Raw genomic sequence first — 19,193 nt, 5'->3', positions numbered from 1 at the left:
ATTGCCAGAGATGCACAGGTAGTTTGAAAATGTGGATATGAGTATACATAGTTATCTAGAAAGTTTCAACATAGCATAGACTATTTAAAATTAGTACCTATATAAATTAGATGGAGGCAATAGTTTATTTATCTTAAATAAATGTTACTTTTTAGCTTAAAATATCCACTCTTGGATTCTTGTCTAGACAAAGACTTAACTCGTCAAGTAATTTTATTTCCTCTCAGCATTGATTTCAGATGGAAAGGTTGGAGTGAAGGATGGGATAGTTAATTCTACTCTGAATAAATTCTCACACCTTTTATTTTGGTAGCATATGAGTATTGCTAAGGCTATCTCAAAAGAACGTAAGTGGTTTATGGGATGTATGATGTTTGCTTGTTATTACTTGTCCTCTTTATTAGGCAAGAACACATGTTTAATGCAGTTTTGTTTTGGAACTATAATTCTTTGTTAAAGTGTAAATAGGGCTGTATTTCCTGTTTAAATTTGTTTCTTTTTGACAGTACAAGGCTAGTCAAAGCTAGCTGAAATGTACATTGCACTGAGAGGATGATGTGATAAAGGTGCTTAGCCTCTGGGAGGCTGTTTCTCACTTTCATAATGTGATTCCAGGAGATGCTGAGCTGACTTAGTATCTCAGTACCATGGTAGAGAGAGGGTCCTTTTTCTGTTTCTTTCCTTATTAATTTCCTCACCAACAGCGAGCTAATAACCCAGCCAAAACAAGTGGAAGGTTTTCTGCTGGGTTAGCATAGAAAAGTGTCTGAGAAGGCTCCAATGACTACCAAAGCCAGCACTAATGCAGTGGCCTGGGGTTCGGGGGTCCATCCGACCCCTGGCTGCCGCTGCTGTAGGTGTCCCGGACAGCGCTGGGCTGTCGGGCTCAGCCTGTCTGGGTCCCTCAGGCTAGCTCTCAGACACAGACAGCTTAGCGAGCACCTCTGGAGTGATTTCAGCTCTGCTAAATTCAGCTCTTAGTGATTTCAGCTCGGTTCTCGCCAGTTCCTTAGGCAGACGCAGGGAGATGGAGAGAGGAGAAGTCTGTATGCGGTTCCACAGTGGTGTCTTTAATTTCAGCTCCTGTGAAGGGGTGCAGTGACAGACAGCTCTTCTGCTGAACTGGGCAGAGATGGGGGTTGATATAGGTACAGGGGTGTTGGAACTTGTCCAATGGCCAGGGTTGAGGAGAATATGACCTATAGCCTTACAGAGAGATAACAAGGGTCTGAATGCGGAAGAGGGGCTTCTTTGGTCCAGTCTCTGTGACTAAACATTTCTTATCTTAGGCGAGGGGCCACCAGGGAGGCCTTGCAGGGCCTCTGACTGCTACACAGCACAAAGAAGATGGCTGGTAGCCAAAGGAAGACAGGCAAGAAAACAGAGAGAGTGAAAGTGCAGTGCTACAGAGAGCTGTAGCTGTTCTTGTTCATGGTGAAATCGCAGCTCTGTAGTTTTCATGGCTGTTGTTTTCTCAGCAGGGTATATTAGGATTTGTCCTTTAGCAAGGTTTTACTCTGTCTGAGATGGTCACACCACATTTGTCAGCAGTGCAGCTTAACCATTCCTCAGTCCTCACTTAGCCACTTATTCTCATGCTATGTTAGTCTTGCTCATGTAAGCTCTGTGTCATCATGCTGTGGACAAAACTAGGAAAAAAAATTACTGACAGCATAGGGGAGGAAGGTCATCTCCCTGTTGCTTGTGATCAGTGTCCTTATTTCATACAAGGTGTAGCCCAGCCAGGCACAGGGTTGGAAGGACTGAAAAGCATCCCTGAGGACAGAGCAAGCTGGGACTCGTTAAGCCAAAATTGTTGTCAAAAGTGCATGCCATGTACGAATGTGCTGCCTGAAAGGTGGAATCAAGCAAGTCTCACAGGGGCATCCCTGCAATAACTTACATTCCTGCCTACCTACAGGCTGTAATTGCTTGGTGGCATTCCTAATCACTGAAAAATGATAGTTTAAGATCTAGAGAGCTTCAGCAGTATTTTTGCTAGCATTTATAATACCCTTGAATGTTGAAATAGTTTTAATTGAATTTACAAGAAAAAATTACAAGAGTAGAACCTGAAAGGAAAAAGTGCTCCAATATTGAGGAGAATGGAAATGCTTTTGTGTCTTATTGAAATAATGGTCAGAAGTGTTTTGTACAGATATTTTTATTGTTTTATAATATTAATTGTTGTTCATGAAGCAGTTTAAATCACAAAATTACCACAGCAATTTTACAATGGTGTTCACAAACATTCTTTTTTTAATTTAAGGCATTTTGCATGAAAGCAAAACATAGAAGCAAAATATGTCTGCATGGGTCATTGTGCAGTGATTATCATTGCTCAGGTTCTGCCATCTGCTAGTCATCTTTTTCTCAGTGCAAGATAATTCCTGTTTCTATATCAAGACCACATTTCTTGAATCATGTAGTGAAGCTCCCTGCCAAGAGCATTCTTTCTTTAATCTCTGGCTGGGTACACTAAGTATATGGTTAATTTCCACAGTCCTGCCAGTTTACTGTAACAGAGGAAAGCTACATCCTTGTTGCAACAGTCTGTCACACACATAAAAAGTACAATTTTTAACAAATTTTGCAGTTACTCTTATCATTATTAACTGCAATAAAACCCCTTGTATTCTGCATAGAAGTAAAATTGTCAAACTGACATTTTGTGGGATTAAAAAGTAGTTGTACCTTACACAACATGTGGATCATGACATTTTAAGGGAGTAAATGTGAAACAGTTCTATAATATGTAGCTTATTTTGTAAAGCAAAGGTAAATGCACATAAAACTTGAATTGCTTCTGAAACACCACGTGTACCTGTCGATTTGAGTGGCTGATGTGCTTGAAAGTAGCTCTCTTGAACTGAAAATGCTGCTGATTAATGAACAGTTTTTGCCCTTTACTTAAGCAAAGAAGCAGATGAATTGTTTAAAAGTACTTGTTCTCAGAAAAATCAGATATTTTTAGAAAGCAGTGTCTAGAAATGGCTTGGACAGTAGTTTGACAAGCATTTCTTTTGCTGGTGCTGGCAGTTTAAGTAATCTCCCTAGCAGATTAGCCTCGCTGGTTTGCTCTGATGTGTCTGCTTCTGAGCATTGTGAAGACTGGATTGAAGGTTTGATCTGTGCTAAGAATAGCCTTTGTTTGCTGGGCTGCTTTTCAGCCTGCATGGGTATCTTGTTCCAGATCACAGAATGACTAACCAGCCAGTTTAACCTACAAAGATGAGGAGAGAGGAGCAAGTAGATTATGAGACTGCTGCCAAAATTAGCGCCTTTTTGGGCAAAATTTCAAAATCAACTGCTTTCTGATTATGGCTGATTTCTGCCATAAGGGGAAGTGTTACCCTCCACCCTGTCCCTCTCTCATATACTGACCTCGAGCTGCATGTTCTGGCCTGCTTTTGTCTGCTGGTACTAGCATTTAGATGGTGATATGGTTGCAAAATCAGGAAGCTGATCCAGGAGGAACAAAAAGTCTCACAAAAATGTTATGAAACAATACCTTTACTGCAATATGCATATATATTCTCTATATTAATTGGGAGGGGCAGAGGAGTATTTGTATAATGGTGTAAATACTGGGAATTATTTGTAGTACAGATTTGCAGTATACTGCAGGCAGTTTTGTGAATAGCAAAAAGGTTTCAGAGTTACCTGGGAATTTAAGACAAAAAATTCAATTTGAAGGTGTCTGTGATCTCTGTGAAGACAAATTCTCTTTGTACTGCAAAAAAATCTGTCCTTTCTGATCAAGCCTCTATGAATAGCAGCTGTTCTTAATTTTTATTGACAGATAATGTAATGAATAATACAATACCTTCTACCATATGCCACAGGCTGTAGGCTGTGAAGAATTTTTAAAATACTGATAATTGTTAAAACACTTCCATGAATTGTGTTTGAGAGCATTCACACAGAGATTTTAATACAAGATACAGTCTTTGCAAACTTCACACAATTACTTTTCCCTACCTTTGTTAATAGTTCCCCATTAAAGAATTATTTAACAGAAAAACAAAATTGAAACTGCCAATTGCTGGTTCCATACAAAAAGCCCTTGTGTCACTTCAAGTGAGCCATTAAAGTGCATTTATTGCAAACATAGCACAGCTATGATGATAGATATTTTGTCTCGTGAACATCAATAGTAGTAAATATTCAGTTTGGTTGATATACATGGACTTGTCAAAAATTAATTGCTTTACTTAAAGTGTTTGTAAGTTTCATGTTGGAAGGTATTTCAAAATGGGTTTAGATCAGAATTTTCTAATTAGAGAAATTAAGGTGTTGAATTCAAGCATTCGCATTTTTTATAGAATAAGAATGTCAGACTTTCCATGGCCTTATTCAGAGAAATTGGAAGTTGATGAAACCTAAAGGTTTAATCCAGTAAGGTAGTGGATCCATTAAAATCGTGTATCTGTTGTCAGTCTATTGCATTTGTTTCTTCTTTCTAGGTTTCACATTCCCAGGAACGTGGTACACAAACACTAATGGATGGGACTCCACAACGAATACAGATTGTCCCTACAGACTCAGGCCTCTCTTTATCACAGCGTATACAGGTATGCTTCATCTGATGCATTTTAAAAGCAGAGATTAACTATTTGCTTCTGCCAGTTTTCCACATGCAGTTGTTTTTGGTTTTTTTTTTGTTTTCATCATGTTGCTTGCTTTAATGTAAGTATTCAGCCCCAGATGGCAGAGACCCTTTCTGTATAAATAGGAATAAAACATCATTCCAGTCTTTCCTCTCTTTATCCTTTTTTCTTTTTCCTTTCTAAGAATTTTAACATTACAAAAATCCTAACTCCCTGAACAGAAAAATACTTTTTGCAAGTGAAGCTATTCCTTGAAAGTTGAATACTTTGTCTTTTTGGTAGTTCAACTAAGGTGGAGTATTTCTACATTTTGGAGCAGAAGCAGGGAGGTAAATACTGCATTATGTCTTCAAAGCAATGAAAAAGTGCAGAGAAGCTTAATGTCTGAGAAGAATACTAGTTTTTAGTTGTCCCAACCCATGGTGCATGTCTTGGTACTATAATCCATGACTTGGCCAAGTAATAAGCTTCAGTTGAAGTGAGAGTAGTGAAGTTTTTGGCAAAGTAGATACTTAAATCTGCACAGAAATGTGTATAGGGATACTAGGAACATTTGGGGAATTAAATTTTAAGTTTTACGCCTTAGAAGTCAGTGCAAGTCAGTTTTATTTTTAATTTTCATTGTAGAGAAAAATATCAACTTCAGAATAAATGTAAAAAATATTCTCAGGTATATATTGTTGATACAAAAGCACACATTTAAGTGAGCCAGCTGCAAGTATAATCTTTGCTGCTTTTTGTTTTACCAGCTTCACTCTAAACATTGTCCTCTGTTTTTCTCCTGTTTTGGTGCATTATGTTCAAGCTTTCAACCATCCAAGGCTCTTCACAACCACTCCCTATACATTAAGGGTTTTTTTTTTAGATTTATTACCACCCAACCTGTGCTCCATTTGTGGTATATTACCAATCTTGGTAAGGTACCAAGATTGGTAAGATACTTTGAGTCTTACCTACAGGATTGGTAAGACCAAGATGTGGTTTTACCAATCCTGTAGGTCTTCAATCTTTCAGCTACCTCTGCTCCGTTTCTACACTTCGTGTACAGGTGTACTTTTTATTAATTAATTTGTAGTCATCAATTAAACACCATTCTGTCTTCAAAAAGGAGAGTAAGCACTTTGGTTGTTGTCTCTTGATGGGTGTGGAACAACACTCAGTCAAAACACTCATCCTTTCTGCAAGAGATCTACAAACATATCACTAGTATCAAACTTAGTAATAACTTTGCTCAGAGAAGAATTTATGTGAAGAACAAAGTAGTTTGTAGAAATTAATGTATCTTAGTGAAATGTCCACCGTAAATGTTACATTGAATAATTTTGAGTATATCTTTTCAATCATTGTTTTTTCCTTTATTATTATTAAATGCACCTAATTACCTGAAATAATGAAATAGAAAATCCTCAGTAGAAAGTTCTTTAAAACATGTTTTATTAGTCACTCTTCTTAGGGTATGCTAGCATTTCTTCTGGGAGAAAAGATGAATGTTAAACAGGCGTTCGGCACAAAATTGCACCTGTTATAAACCTGTGTATTAGTTGTCTGTGTTAAACATTTTCTTTTTTGTGAAATAGAACACACAGTTACTGAGGTGTTTAATTTATTGAAATGATGTTCAAATAGAAATCAAAACTTGTTAACAAACAAAGCATAAAAGCAATAAAGTACTATCTTCCATTATCATCAGGGTGCTTAAATTAAATACATAAAAGTAGTGTGTTTTGATGCAGTCAATCCTGAATTTATATATTCCTGCTTTATAATATTATTGTTATAGCAATATTGAGTTTCAGATTATTAAGATAATGTGTTGTCGCTGATTCATGGTGGATTTGTGGTCAGAAGAGAAGAGTTTTTCCTCTTCCCTCTGATTATTTTTTTCTCTTACCTTAACATTTAGTATTGCAAGTTGTTGTACTATGGTGAACTGCTCCACTTTTCAGTGTCCCCATTGAGATGTAGGTGGAGATTTTGCAGGTGTATGGCCATAAGTGGTCAGCTGCAGACAAGAACATGCTTAATTGTTTACACTGCTTTCTCTTTTGCTTCTGTCAGTTGTCAAATATCAGGTGCAGACATCACTTGTGCAGGTTGAATAACTTTGTAAGAATATTAATGTAACACTATACCTACCATGTTATGTAGTGAAAACTATCTTGGCATCCTCCTAGAATTGCAGGAATCCATTTGAAGATTGGGACTCTATTTGTTAAATAGAAGGTGAAGCGAATTGGGTGAAGTATGAGTGGTTCTTCTGCCTACTGTCCTGCCATATTTATCTACAAGTACATACATTTTTTTTAATTACACTGCTGGGCTACGGTAGTAAAAAAGATAACTTAGTATATATGTCCTGGAAATCATTTCAGCTGTAGTTCAAGTTTGGACATACTGGTTTTTGAGTATACTTTTTATAAACCTAACTATATGGAATATATACCATTTTTGGAGAACACACAGTTGTGCTTTTAAGATTTGATAGAGAGACAGATTTTATTTAAGAGTGTCTTTCAAAGACCAGGTCTGGAAATTCAAAAAAAAGCACAGTATTCTCTTTGGCTTTTGTACATCTATGCACCCTGTTGAGCATAATATACATTGGATTTCTCGTAATTGAAAGGGAAAGAAAGGGAATGGGATATCAGCTACTTTGGAAATAGCCAAAAATTACACAGGAGATACAAAGATTGTAAATGAAGGAAATGGAACAAAGAAAAGGAAATTAAGGAACAAAGGAAGTGAAAAGGGCAAGGAATTCTAAAGAAGATAGAACCAATATAAAGGAACTTAAAGGAGAAATAATGGTCTGCTGTAGCCATATGTGCTCCCAGACATGTGGATATATGAAAAAACTAAACAGAAAATTTATCATTATGGTGTTGATAATTATTGTCATGCTTTAGCATTGTCTTCTCACCCTCTACCCCAAATCCCATGATAATTTTTGTTCTTTAGCATTTAGAATTTTATAATTTTGCCTGCACTTTTCTCTTAGATACGCTTTTAATCATATTTTGCAGAGAAAAATATTGATTTTTGATCCATTAAAATATTAAGAGCACAAGGCCACCTGAAGGAAACATTTGTTTTGTGTAATGAAACTCATGATTTCTGAATATTTGAAAGTGGCAGTATTGCATTATAACTGCTGAAATTGGATACTCATCACTGCTTGTTTCATTAAAATATAAACTATACAGAGGTATTGAGCATTTAGAGAAAGTAATAAGCCTCTTGTGAAGGTGCAGTAGCAAAGTTGATAAAAAAATTATGTGAAATTATGGCTCATTGAGTTTCTTTGTGCTATGTCTCTCCACCTAGGAAATATAATTAATATTGGCACCCCAATTACTATGGAACAAGTTATGATAAACACTAGACAGCTAAATAAATGTAATCTGTAATAAAATAAAATTCATATTTGGAATGTGAATGTTGGGGATGTGTAGATTAACATAAATGTTTGTCTATAGTTTAAAAAACAAATTAATAGGAGCTATTTTATTTATCTGTAATTCAAAATAGTTTACAGGAAGTAATCTTTGTAGGATAATTCTCCTTAGTCTCCAGAGTAAACCGGACAGTTTTTCATATAGGCATTCTGATGGAGATATGCAGTGACTAAAAGTAAGATTTATAATGGAATATATATAGAATCTTGATTATTTTCTCTGAGGATTATAATCTTTTGACAAAGTTGGCAGAAAATAGAGGATTATTTAATAAAATTCTGCTGTATTTGTGCTTGAAAATAGGGATAAAATGAAAAAAAAAAAAAACCACCCAGCAGATCTGTTCTTTTTCCTTAAAAAAAGAAAAGACAAAAAAGGCAGGCAAGGAGATTCTGCTTCATTAAGTTATTTAGAAATGTAGATGGAAAAAAGGTCCCCACAAAATGAAGTCTAAAATGTATATAGAGGTGCAACAATATAATTGCTTTTCCTGCTGTTTGCTGCTTCCTGTTTTCACTTGGACGTCTACATTGGTGGGTTTAACAAGTTTTTTGTTAAATAACCAAACCTTGGAGGTGGTGCAAACACTTCATGTAGAGAGCAGTGAATTCAAAATTTGAGATTTCTTGTAACCTGATGGGTCTTAGGGCTGAGCTACAGACATGCCTTGAGTTCTGGATGTTAGAATTGTCAAGAGTTTCAGTAGTGTTCAGTAGTGTTGTAAAAACATGTGTCAGTCGTAGAAATTGAGTTCGCACTCAGGATTTGACTTCAAACACCCTTGACTGAAATGTGTTTCAATACAGTGAAAATCCAAGTTTTCACCTGACTTTAATTCGCTCTTGTGTGATGGAGGGGAAGATGATCCTGCTTCTCAAATGTGAAAGGCAAAATCCCATTTTCTTCAAGTGCCCGGATTGGGTCCAAAAAGTTAAATCACCATAACAATTTGAGATAAATGTATTATTAGATTGTCACAGATCAGCAGACGGGCCAGAAGATTCAGATTGTTACATCACTTGATCAGAGCTCAGCAGGCAAGCAGTTCATCTTAACAAATCATGATGGCTCTACCCCAAGCAAGGTGATCCTTGCCAGACAAGATTCCACTCCAGGAAAAGTTATCCTAGCAACTCCAGATGCTGCAGGTGTCAACCAACTGTTTTTTGCATCCCCTGATATATCTTCACAACACTTCCAGGTAGTTAATCCACTTTATTTCATATTTTTCATTCAAATGGGATAAGAAAAGATGTTTTATTTCCAAATAAGTCTGTCTGGGTTCTCCTTTTTGTTTTTTTAAAGTATAATTTTCCTTGCACTATGACTCACTGTGGATACTTGAAAATTATGAAAAAACTTTTTTTAGTAAATTTCTTGCTTTTAAAATGTATATGTTGGCTCATGACATTAGGAAGAATTAGGAAGTTATTTTTGTTGTTATTTCCAGATTCTGGCATGCCAACAGTTTTATTTCTGCTCATTAACTCTCCATCTGTTTTCATGTATTGTTGAAAAGCATTCACTTTTCTCCATTGTCCTTCTTGCTTAACATTTCCCTTTGCTCGTTTTCCTTATTGCACACTGTTGCAACTGCTGTTCAGCTGTGTGAATTGTAGTCTATAGCAGTGCTCAGACTATTTGGTGGGGCAATACATTACTCCATGGGGGTGAGAAAACAATACTAATGATTCTGTGTTTACTAATGTGATATTGTAACTAGGCAGGGTTGCAACTCCCTTAGGTGGTCCCCAGTGTACCTTACTCCCAAGCACATTATATGTGCCAGCTCCTTAGCTGTTACCCTCCAACTTCCAAGCCTTCTGTCCTACATTATTCTCAGCCTGGGGGATGAGATGTCACTGATGTGAAAAATGTCAAAAACATGCAAGAAGAGTTGGGAGATGTGACCTCCTTCAGCATGAAGTAGGAGGTTACTGCACTCCAGCTAAGGTACACTTAACTGCATGTGTTCCACCCGCACACATTTATGCTGCTCTTACAATACATCAGCCAGACAACATTCAGATAGCTGCAATCCATTTAGTCTCATATCAAACACTTAAGGAAAAATATTAAAAGATGCTTAAGGAAAAATATTAAAAGATGGCCAAGTAAATAATGATCTTTTTAAGCATATTCCTTTACTTCCATTAGCTGATGATACAGAACAATCTCCTGATTTGGAGACTGCAGTTAGACCGTCATATTTGATTGCTGTTCTTAAATTTAAACAACCTTTTTTTGTTATTTATATAGATCACGTAAGCTTTATTCTGTATACTATCCAATGGTGTACCAAGAATATGCTAGATTATTTGACCATCTGAGAGAATTGTTTAATTAGGTGTCTCTTGAACTAGAAGATGCTATTAAGGATTTGTGTGTGGGTTTATAGATCACTACAAAATCCTCTTTTAAGCAAGCTTTTTTAAAGCTGCAGACCCTTAAACTGTTCAGTTTGTGCTCTTCTGTGAACTAGTCAACTGATTCACTACCCACACATTGTGTAAACTTGAAAGAACCTGTGCATTATGTAATACTACTGGTCTTGAAATTCATAGTTCTTTGCAAATAGACACCCTAGGTTCTTGCTCCAAAGAATTTGATTATTGTGAATAGGGGACCAATAGCAAAAGCTATTGAGAGGCATTAAAGCATAGTGTTATGATACACTTTGTATTTTAGGTAAGTCTCAACAAAAATATAAACCAGTGGGATATGAGTAGTCCACATAAAAATTCTTTTCAAAGACAGCTTAAGAGATGAAAAGTGTGCCACACTGGTTTATAAGGCAAAATTCAGGAAAAGAGGAAATCTGTAAGAAAAATTGAAAGCTCTAGTTCTGATTGTATCATTTGGGCAAAATAGGTCAGTTTGAGAAGCAACAGGGGGTATTCTGTCACTCCAGTTAAATTGTTCTGTTGTCCACAGATATGTATGGGTAGAGATTTCCTTTGTCCATTTAAAAGTTCATTAAATACAGAGTACCATTCATTTGCTGTTCACCTGCATACCTTTGGGATCTTTTGTATTTTCTCCCTCAAGTGATTTTTCCATCTCCAATTTCACCTGTTTTCTTCTTCTTCTGTAGTCTTCACTTGAAATGCCCATTTTGTTTGTTCTGCCAGAAACCTCTCTGTTACTGCATCTTATCTTTACATTGACTCATTTGGCAAGATCCTTTCTCCTGTCATCTATTTTAACTATAGTGGCTCTTTTTCATATTAATAATAATTTTTTATTCTTCATGTTCAAGGTCAGTTAATAAGTTCTCTGGGTCTGGGGTTTTTATCTCCTCATGGGCTGATTCTGTAGTCCTTCCTTATGTGGAACCTCCCATTTCAGAGAAGCTTCAATATATGGAAGGACTTAGAATTTATATTTTCTACAATATCATGAAAATACATAATGTTAATACTGGAAATTTGGAAGGATCGATAGGTTAATATTCTCTTAACTCATCATCTTATTTTTCTTTAAAAATTGGTGTTTTTTAAAAGAAAACATAAGAGATGGATCTCTAGAGACTGTATTGGTAACAAGGTTAACTAGAAAGAAGTATGCTTGTTAAACTTTCCTAAATATATCATCTGTACTATGTTCCAAACTTTAAAAAGCACAATTTCTAAATTTTCTCTGTGGAAGAGAGAGACTTTTCATTATTTCCCTTTTTATCAGAGGTCTTGTTCTGAACATGCAAAGCAAGAATGAGGAGTCTGGCTTCCATTTAAGGCACAGCAGAAGTTAAAAACTCTTCAAGCTTCTGAACTATATTCTCTTTTGAATGAGAAGAACATTTTTTTCTTTTCCATGTCAAGATGATGTTTGGTTGTTATTTGTAACTTGTGTGTTCCTTTTTTGAATGAAATTTTTGCTGTTCTTTATTTATGTTGTGGTGGGATAGTTTTCAAAGATTAAGTGAAATGTTCTGGTGCCTGCCCTGTAGTACTGGGATTCTAAAATTATGTTCTTAACAAAGCTTTACCAAAGACAAATGAATGAGACAAGGCAAGAATATTTTAATAATGTCAAACTGTTACTGAAAGCCAAGCTGTATACCAGTTAGAAGTTAAAGGTTGTGTTCAGAGTTACATTTACTTCTGGTCCATATTTCTGTGTATTGTTAAAAAAGAAGTTAATAAACCTCTATGTAGGTCTAGTAGCTTTTGCAAGGATTTTTTTTGTTCCATCTGTTTAGTGATTCCATCTCTTTTGCACTATTGATGAGCCATTAGTATATAAATGTAAAATTGAACAAATGATAAGAGTATGCAGATGCTCAAAGTTTTTCAAAATGTCAGTCCATTTTGCAGAAGTAGTATTTAGAGAAATGAAATCTTGAATTCTTCTCAAAAGCATTACAAATAAAACTTTTGTTCCCTCCTGAAAGGAAAAATAGTGGCATGGCAGGTAGTGACTTTGTGTCTCTGAAGACCATTAGATATAATCAAGAAAACATGATACTTTGTAGATTTAGTTGCCTATCTTAGACAAAAAGCACAAGCATAAGATATATTTTACTATTTCTAGATGGTAAGAAAAGAAAAAATTAAGTTCTTTCCCATTTTTTTTTTCAGATTTTAACGGACAACTCCCCCAGTGAGCAGGGCCTAAATAAAGTGTTTGATCTGTGTGTTGTGTGTGGAGACAAAGCATCAGGTATTTGTTTTTTTTCTTTCTTTTTTTTAAAGTGGTGCAATTTTATAAAAGCAATTTAAAAGTCTTCCAAAGCTGTGTAACAATTTGCATTCATATAAATGTATAAATTTCTACACATGCAGTGGAGAATTTCACTAAATGGTACTTTAGTATCCATGGATAGAATTTATTGTGGTTTTACACAGAATCGTAGAATATCCTGAATTGGAAGGGACCCTCAAGGGTCACTGAAGTCCAACTCTTGGCCCTGCACAGGACACCCCAAGAGTCACACCCTGTGCTTGAGAGCCTTGTCCAAACACTTCTTGAGCTCTGTCAGGCTGGTGCTGTGACCACTGACCTGGGGAGTCTGTGCAGTGCCCAATCACCCTCTGGGTGAATATAACATACAAATATATAACCTAAAATCTCTCTGACCAGCTTCATGCCATTCCCTTGGGTCCTGGCACTGGAGGGAGTAAGTTAGTGCCTGCTCGTCCATTTCCCCTTGTGAGGAACCTGCAGACCACTATGAGGTCTCCCTTCAGCAGGGAGCAGACTTGCTAGAAAGTAGAAGCTACATCAAAGAGTAGGTGAAGAAGCAGCCCTGGTACTTTGCAGAATGAATATTCATAATCCAGCTGCCACTAAAATGTTTTGGACAATATTCTTTTAATACATATGATGCTTTTTTTTTTTTTTAAATTTCTCATTTTAGTAGTGGTAAAAAGGTTGTGACAAAGGAATCTAGAAAACATGTCAGAATTTCTAGAAACGTCAGCAAAGAACTTTAAAGTGTTTTCTCCTAAATTAGGTCATATTTGTGACTTATTTTGTAATGTGCCATAGGTATTTCAAGGATTCATAAGCTAAAATTATGGAACTGCCAAGCATGCCTTCCTCAATCCTTTTTATTTATGTTTATCATTTTATGCAAAATCAAAATATTTTACTTCTAAAAATAATTGTCAACTTACTTTTTGTAGTCTATCTTAGAAATTTTTATATTATACAGAAAACTTCCTGAACTGGGCTTCAAAAAAAAAGTTGTACTTACTCTAGATTATTCTTCCATTGATGTTTTACTGCAAGAACTATAGACATACCCTGTTAAGAAAACAAAACGTGAAAATAAAGCTTTGAAGTTACTGCCTCATGCTGTCAAATGCCATGTTTGCATTTTCCATGGTTGCATTAGATTTAATGCATACCATTTCAACAGCTGAAATTGCAATGAGAAATCATGGGAAAATTACTAGAGAAATCTTTAAATTAAAATTTTTCTTGCTGTATTCTTACTGACCTGTTTTCTTAGCCTTTTCTTAACACTGCTGTCAACAGATAAGGAAATAATTTAATAAGCAACTTGCCTGTTTGTAAAATCCTGTTTAAGTGCTTTGAATTAGAAAAATGGTTCACTTGCTTTATTCTTTTATAACCCAAATATATTTTAAGATCTGCAACTGGAAAAACAAGTAAGTGTTCCTTTTCGGGTAAAATAGCTAATACTTTGTCTTTAATAAACGTAAAGTCTAAAAAGTTGATATGATACTGTAAAATTAATGCAGTGTTTTCTGTTACTTTGTAACTAGGGCGTCATTATGGAGCAGTAACCTGTGAGGGATGCAAAGGATTCTTTAAAAGGAGCATACGGAAGAATTTAGTTTATTCCTGTCGAGGAACAAAAGACTGCGTCATTAACAAACACCACCGGAATCGCTGCCAGTATTGTAGGCTGCAGAGATGCATCGCCTTTGGGATGAAGCAAGATTGTAAGTCTGAGTAAGAGCAAACTACTTCACCTGGCAGCTGCTTTGTGCTACAAAAGATATGCTTTGTATAGATACAAATCATTATCTTGGTTACATATTTTTAGATAGTTGTCTCTTTTTCCTTTAAAGATAGTTTGGTGTATCAGAAATATTAAATGTTTTCAGGTGTTTGCTTTAAAAGCTTAATAAGCTCCATCTCATGTCATGAAAGTGAATGAATTGTTACTCCTACATGGCAAATATCAAAGATGTCTGCATTTTTTGTGCATTTCAACTTTTTTATGTATAGATTAAGTTACTGAACTTTTTGTACTCCTACCTTCCTTTCAGTTTTTCCACAGCTGAGATTACTGGCAGTTGCTGTTCACTTTTGGCAAAGCTCTGCGGAGACAGTTTTTCACAAGGCTGAGATCCATAGTGATCTAAAGTTCAGTTCATACTGATTCCTGCAGATTCCAAGTTCCTTTTTAGCTTTCCAAAGTGAGACTCTGCTACTGAGTACAGCATTGACAAAGGAAGATTAAATACTTGCCTCCATCTCCCACCCTTTAAAGCACTATTTGTGGGTTGCAGGCTGACTTCAATAGCATTGTCAATACTTAAAATTACAACTTTTGGGGTTTAAGATACTTACCAGTATAAAAATCTGAATAGCATCACAGTCTACTGCTATCTTGAAAAGTTTTTAATTTTTTATCTAAGTTACACATTTTTCACATTTCCACATCTTCCCCATAGAGGGTAATACTGTAAGTTTCATTTTAATATTCAAACCAAGGTGATAAATCTGTAGGCTAAAGCCCCAGTTCATTCCACCCTGTTTCACTGAGTCATTCAAATTAAAAATCCACTTCATCTCTGAAGTCAGTGACTGTGGGTCAGGGTGTTGCCCTGATTGATCTTAAATGGTCTGAACTCAACTTTGTGAATGTAGCTTTCCCTCTGTATTGTCAGAAGTCCTAATTTGAGACACTTCTTTATGTGAATGAAGTTACAACAGGGGTTCAACAGATCCACAATCCATGGAAAAATGTACCATGAGTCCTTTACAAAGGAAGTGAGAATGTGAGATAGTGAAACTGTGAGAATGAGGAACTTTAAGCTTCCACTTTGATTCAAATTAAAAATGAGAGGATGTCTCCCTTAATTTTAACTTTAAAATGTTGTATGTGTTCCAACTCAGACTTTGACTACTACATCATTTCACTTAAAACTCATCAAGTCAGTGTGTTGGTTTTATCCAACTTGTTAGCTTGTTGGTTATTGGATGTATTTTATATATATAATAGTTTCAAAATTATTATTAAATCAAATATTAAAGAAAGAAAAAAGTATTATTTCTTATCCTATAATTTGGGGTTATTTAATAGTCGGGTATTATTTCTGTAGCTGTACAGTGTGAGAGGAAACCTATTGAAGTGTCAAGAGAAAAATCTTCAAACTGTGCAGCTTCTACAGAAAAGATCTACATTCGGAAAGATCTTCGTAGTCCATTGGCTGCAACCCCAACTTTTGTAACAGACAATGAAACAGCAAGGTATGTAAATTGTATTCAGAAGTGGCTATCTCTGTCTTCTGAAAAAGGAAAATTCAGTTTTAAAATTAATCAAAATTAAAACTTGTGCTGTTTTCTGTCAGATCAACAGGTTTGTTGGAATCAGGAATGTTTGTTAACATTCATCCATCTGCAATAAAAAGTGAGCCTACTGTGCTGATGACTCCAGATAAGGTATGTGATGATATGACTGATATGATAAGTAGAGCTAATTGCCATAATTTTATATGTAAAGAGAGAAGGGTGTTCTATTTGGTTAAATTAATTTTTAAAACACTCCTTTACAACATTCACGATTGTTTCAAATGCCTTCTCTTTACAAGAATCATCTTAGCCTCACACAGTAAAAATGCTAAAAACATGACAAAGTAAATCCCCTTCACATTTTTAGAGAGCCTTAAGGGCATTGTTATTTTAATTTTTGTTTTGGGATAATCCTTACACTTGGCTTGCTCTTTTGTACAAATCAAGTGAGGTTTTCACAAGACTTCGTATGGCACTATCACAGTGCCACTTGTAAATACTGGATTCAGGATTTTTTTTCCCTGAATCACTATATTTTTGGCAAAACTGGTAAGACCTATCTCATCAACAATTATATTGATGAGCTGGTTTTCCTTTGTTTCCATTTTGTTGCACTTACTGATCCACTAAAGCCATGTGGTAGCTTCTTCACATATGCACAATAGGAAGCATTTTTGTTTTTCTAGCCGATATCAAATTACCTCACGTGGGAGAATGGATTGTAAGAGAATAGAGATAGTGCTGCAGACAATCTTGCCCCTGCACAGTTGCAGCTGTGTAAGACAGGTGACCAGTGTTGAAGGAGAAGACTCTTGGAATGCTGATGTGTATTGACCAATCACAGAAGAGTAAAAGGGCAGGCAGGTGTTACACATGCGAGAGAAAAGGTATGAAGAGTTAGGAGGAGAGAGGTGGTGGTAACAGGTTCTGCTGTGAAAGGAAGGGGTCTGTATTGCTTGGGGCTGCTTGTGGGGTTGTAACAGAGAGAAGGTTTGAAGGTTTTAATAAACTGCTGATGCTTGCTGCCATCTTCGGTGCCAGTCTTTTGAGTCCTCCGTCAATTGGGGAGTTTTTAGATAACAAAGGACTGCTGCTGGTGTCAGTCGTAGCCGTGTGACCACCGTCAGATTGTTGCCCTGTTTCAGGGGTGAGTGACAACAAATGTAATTGTTGCCCTGTGTGAGGAGTGACCAACAACACCCTCATACTGTTTTCATGCATTTTGCTTTGCTTGCTCTGACTGGTGCTACTAGCAGCTGCATACTTGCCTGTTTTTTTTCCTCCTGGGACAGAATGGGCCACATCTTACTGCCTCTCTAAGTTCCTAGCCAGTACTGAATCACATTTTTCCTTTGCAGTTAAACAAAGACATAAACACCAAAAAGGCTACAGCATAATTATTTTTCTGCTTGTTTATAAAGGTGACTTTTTATGCATTCCTTCTTCTCAGATGTTCTCCTACCCTCTTACTACTGACTCATTGACACAGTGAAGGAAGATGCTAAAAATATAATCTAGAGCAGTTTTATATTCCTGGTGATGGACTGGTGCATAGAGATGTGAAATCTTCTTTCTGCACTTGCTTACCATCAGTAGTATTCTTTCTACTGATAGAAATAGATAGCTATTCTACAAGTAAATGTCAAAATATTCCATATTTTAGATGCAGTGCAGTGTCTGATTGCTGTATTGTGGTTATCCGTGTACTGAAAACTGTTTTCTTGCAGGTATATTTTTGTATATGCTCTATTCTTCATTTTTGTGAAAGCTAGGCTCTTCTCGTGCAGGTTAACTGCTGCCAATTAACTGAGAATTAAAAGCTGGGGTTTTTTTCCCTTAGGTAGAAGCATGTCAAGGAGATTTAAGTACACTGGCAAATGTGGTGACTTCATTAGCAAATCTCAGTAAATGCAAAGACACATCACAAAGCAGTACAGAACTATCCATGATCGAAAATTTGAGCAATGGAGATGCATCATTACCTGAACTCAAGCAAGAAGAACAAGCTAGTAGTGATGTTACAAGGTAAGGCATGTTACACTTAAAAATACTATCCTTTTCAAAAGTAGGTCACTGTCAATTCAGACCAGCAATTCATTAAATCATCACAATTTAGGAAATTTATCTGCTTTAAAAGTAATAGCAACATTAGCGTAAGCTCATGTAGAAGGCAAATCTTGTAAGATTCTTCCAAGTGAAATCAGAAGAAAGTTCCATTAGAGAAACAAATCATTTTAGTTGTTTGTACTTGAAATTAATTTCAGTATAAATGTTACAGCTGTTTTTCTTACCTCTTGATTGGCCACACTATTGTATGTTAGGTCTTGGTTTGCATCATCCTGGAAAATTTGCTCTTAAGAGATCTCATCTGTGTGTTAGTTATATAACTATTAATCACCTTAAAAGCTTGAAAAACATTTTCCTTCTATGTAAGAGAAATTACAGAATTCTCACTACCAATATTAATGAATTCACTGAGTATCTTACAAACCTGTATTTTGCAATGGTTTTAATGAGCCACTGTTGTGAGCATATGTGTAAGATGTATATACAGAACATTCACAGTTATTCCATCAATCACAATTGTGCTCTTCCTTGGTTGTCATCTCATGCAAGCTTCTGCCTGCTGTCCCAGCAACATTCTTTTACACACCACCTACATTTTACATTCTGTTCTGAAAGTGTTTGTGGAGTAAATCCGTTGAGGGGGGAAAAAGTGGGCGTATAGTAGCTGAAATATCTGATTTCCCCTGTGGACTCTACTGCTTTGTGTAATTGCAAGAAGATTACATTTTTTCTGCTCCTTTCTTTTTACTGCATAGAAAGTCAGTCTGACTTTTTATAGATGCTGATTTGGGCCTTTGCTATGTCCCCCTAGGTAAAGAATGTTAGAATATGCTATGTAAGTAGTATTGTTACATGTGCTGACAGACACAGATATCTAGTTCTCTCAGCCAGAGTGCTTGAAAGAGCTGACTTGACATACTCGTGAAGTAGGTTACCTAATAGCTGTACAGTGGTGAGGTTCAAGTTAAATATTGCTGTGAAAGGGAAGTTGTTACTCCAAGAGAAACTAAAAATTTTCTCTAAATTACTGAGTTCCCTGTCAGGCCTTATGCCAGCATGATCTAACAGA

At 36.1% G+C, this 19,193-nt stretch overlaps 1 protein-coding gene across 5 annotated transcripts in view; it reads left to right on the top strand.

The window, feature by feature from the left end:
* The window catches only part of NR2C1 (nuclear receptor subfamily 2 group C member 1), a 47,260-nt gene that overhangs the window by 15,017 nt on the left and 13,050 nt on the right, over positions 1–19,193 (top strand). For 4 of the 5 annotated variants that reach the window (XM_077783564.1, XM_077783563.1, XM_021527977.2 and 1 more), the window contains 7 exons: positions 4,467–4,574; positions 9,036–9,266; positions 12,646–12,727; positions 14,299–14,478; positions 15,868–16,015; positions 16,117–16,207; positions 17,898–18,082. In XM_077783564.1, the coding sequence (XP_077639690.1) occupies positions 4,503–4,574; positions 9,036–9,266; positions 12,646–12,727; positions 14,299–14,478; positions 15,868–16,015; positions 16,117–16,207; positions 17,898–18,082 (989 nt within the window). In that variant the 5' untranslated portion in view covers positions 4,467–4,502. The remainder of the gene's footprint in view (positions 1–4,466; positions 4,575–9,035; positions 9,267–12,645; positions 12,728–14,298; positions 14,479–15,867; positions 16,016–16,116; positions 16,208–17,897; positions 18,083–19,193) is intronic. The other variant, XM_077783565.1, reaches the window with a different exon arrangement.

The sequence above is a fragment of the Lonchura striata genome, chromosome 5 (genome assembly GCF_046129695.1).
Source record: "Lonchura striata isolate bLonStr1 chromosome 5, bLonStr1.mat, whole genome shotgun sequence".
In the NCBI taxonomy this organism is placed as follows: Eukaryota; Metazoa; Chordata; class Aves; order Passeriformes; family Estrildidae; genus Lonchura; species Lonchura striata.
Note: the sequence above shows the minus strand (reverse complement) of the source record. Positions and strands in the feature narration are given on the sequence as shown.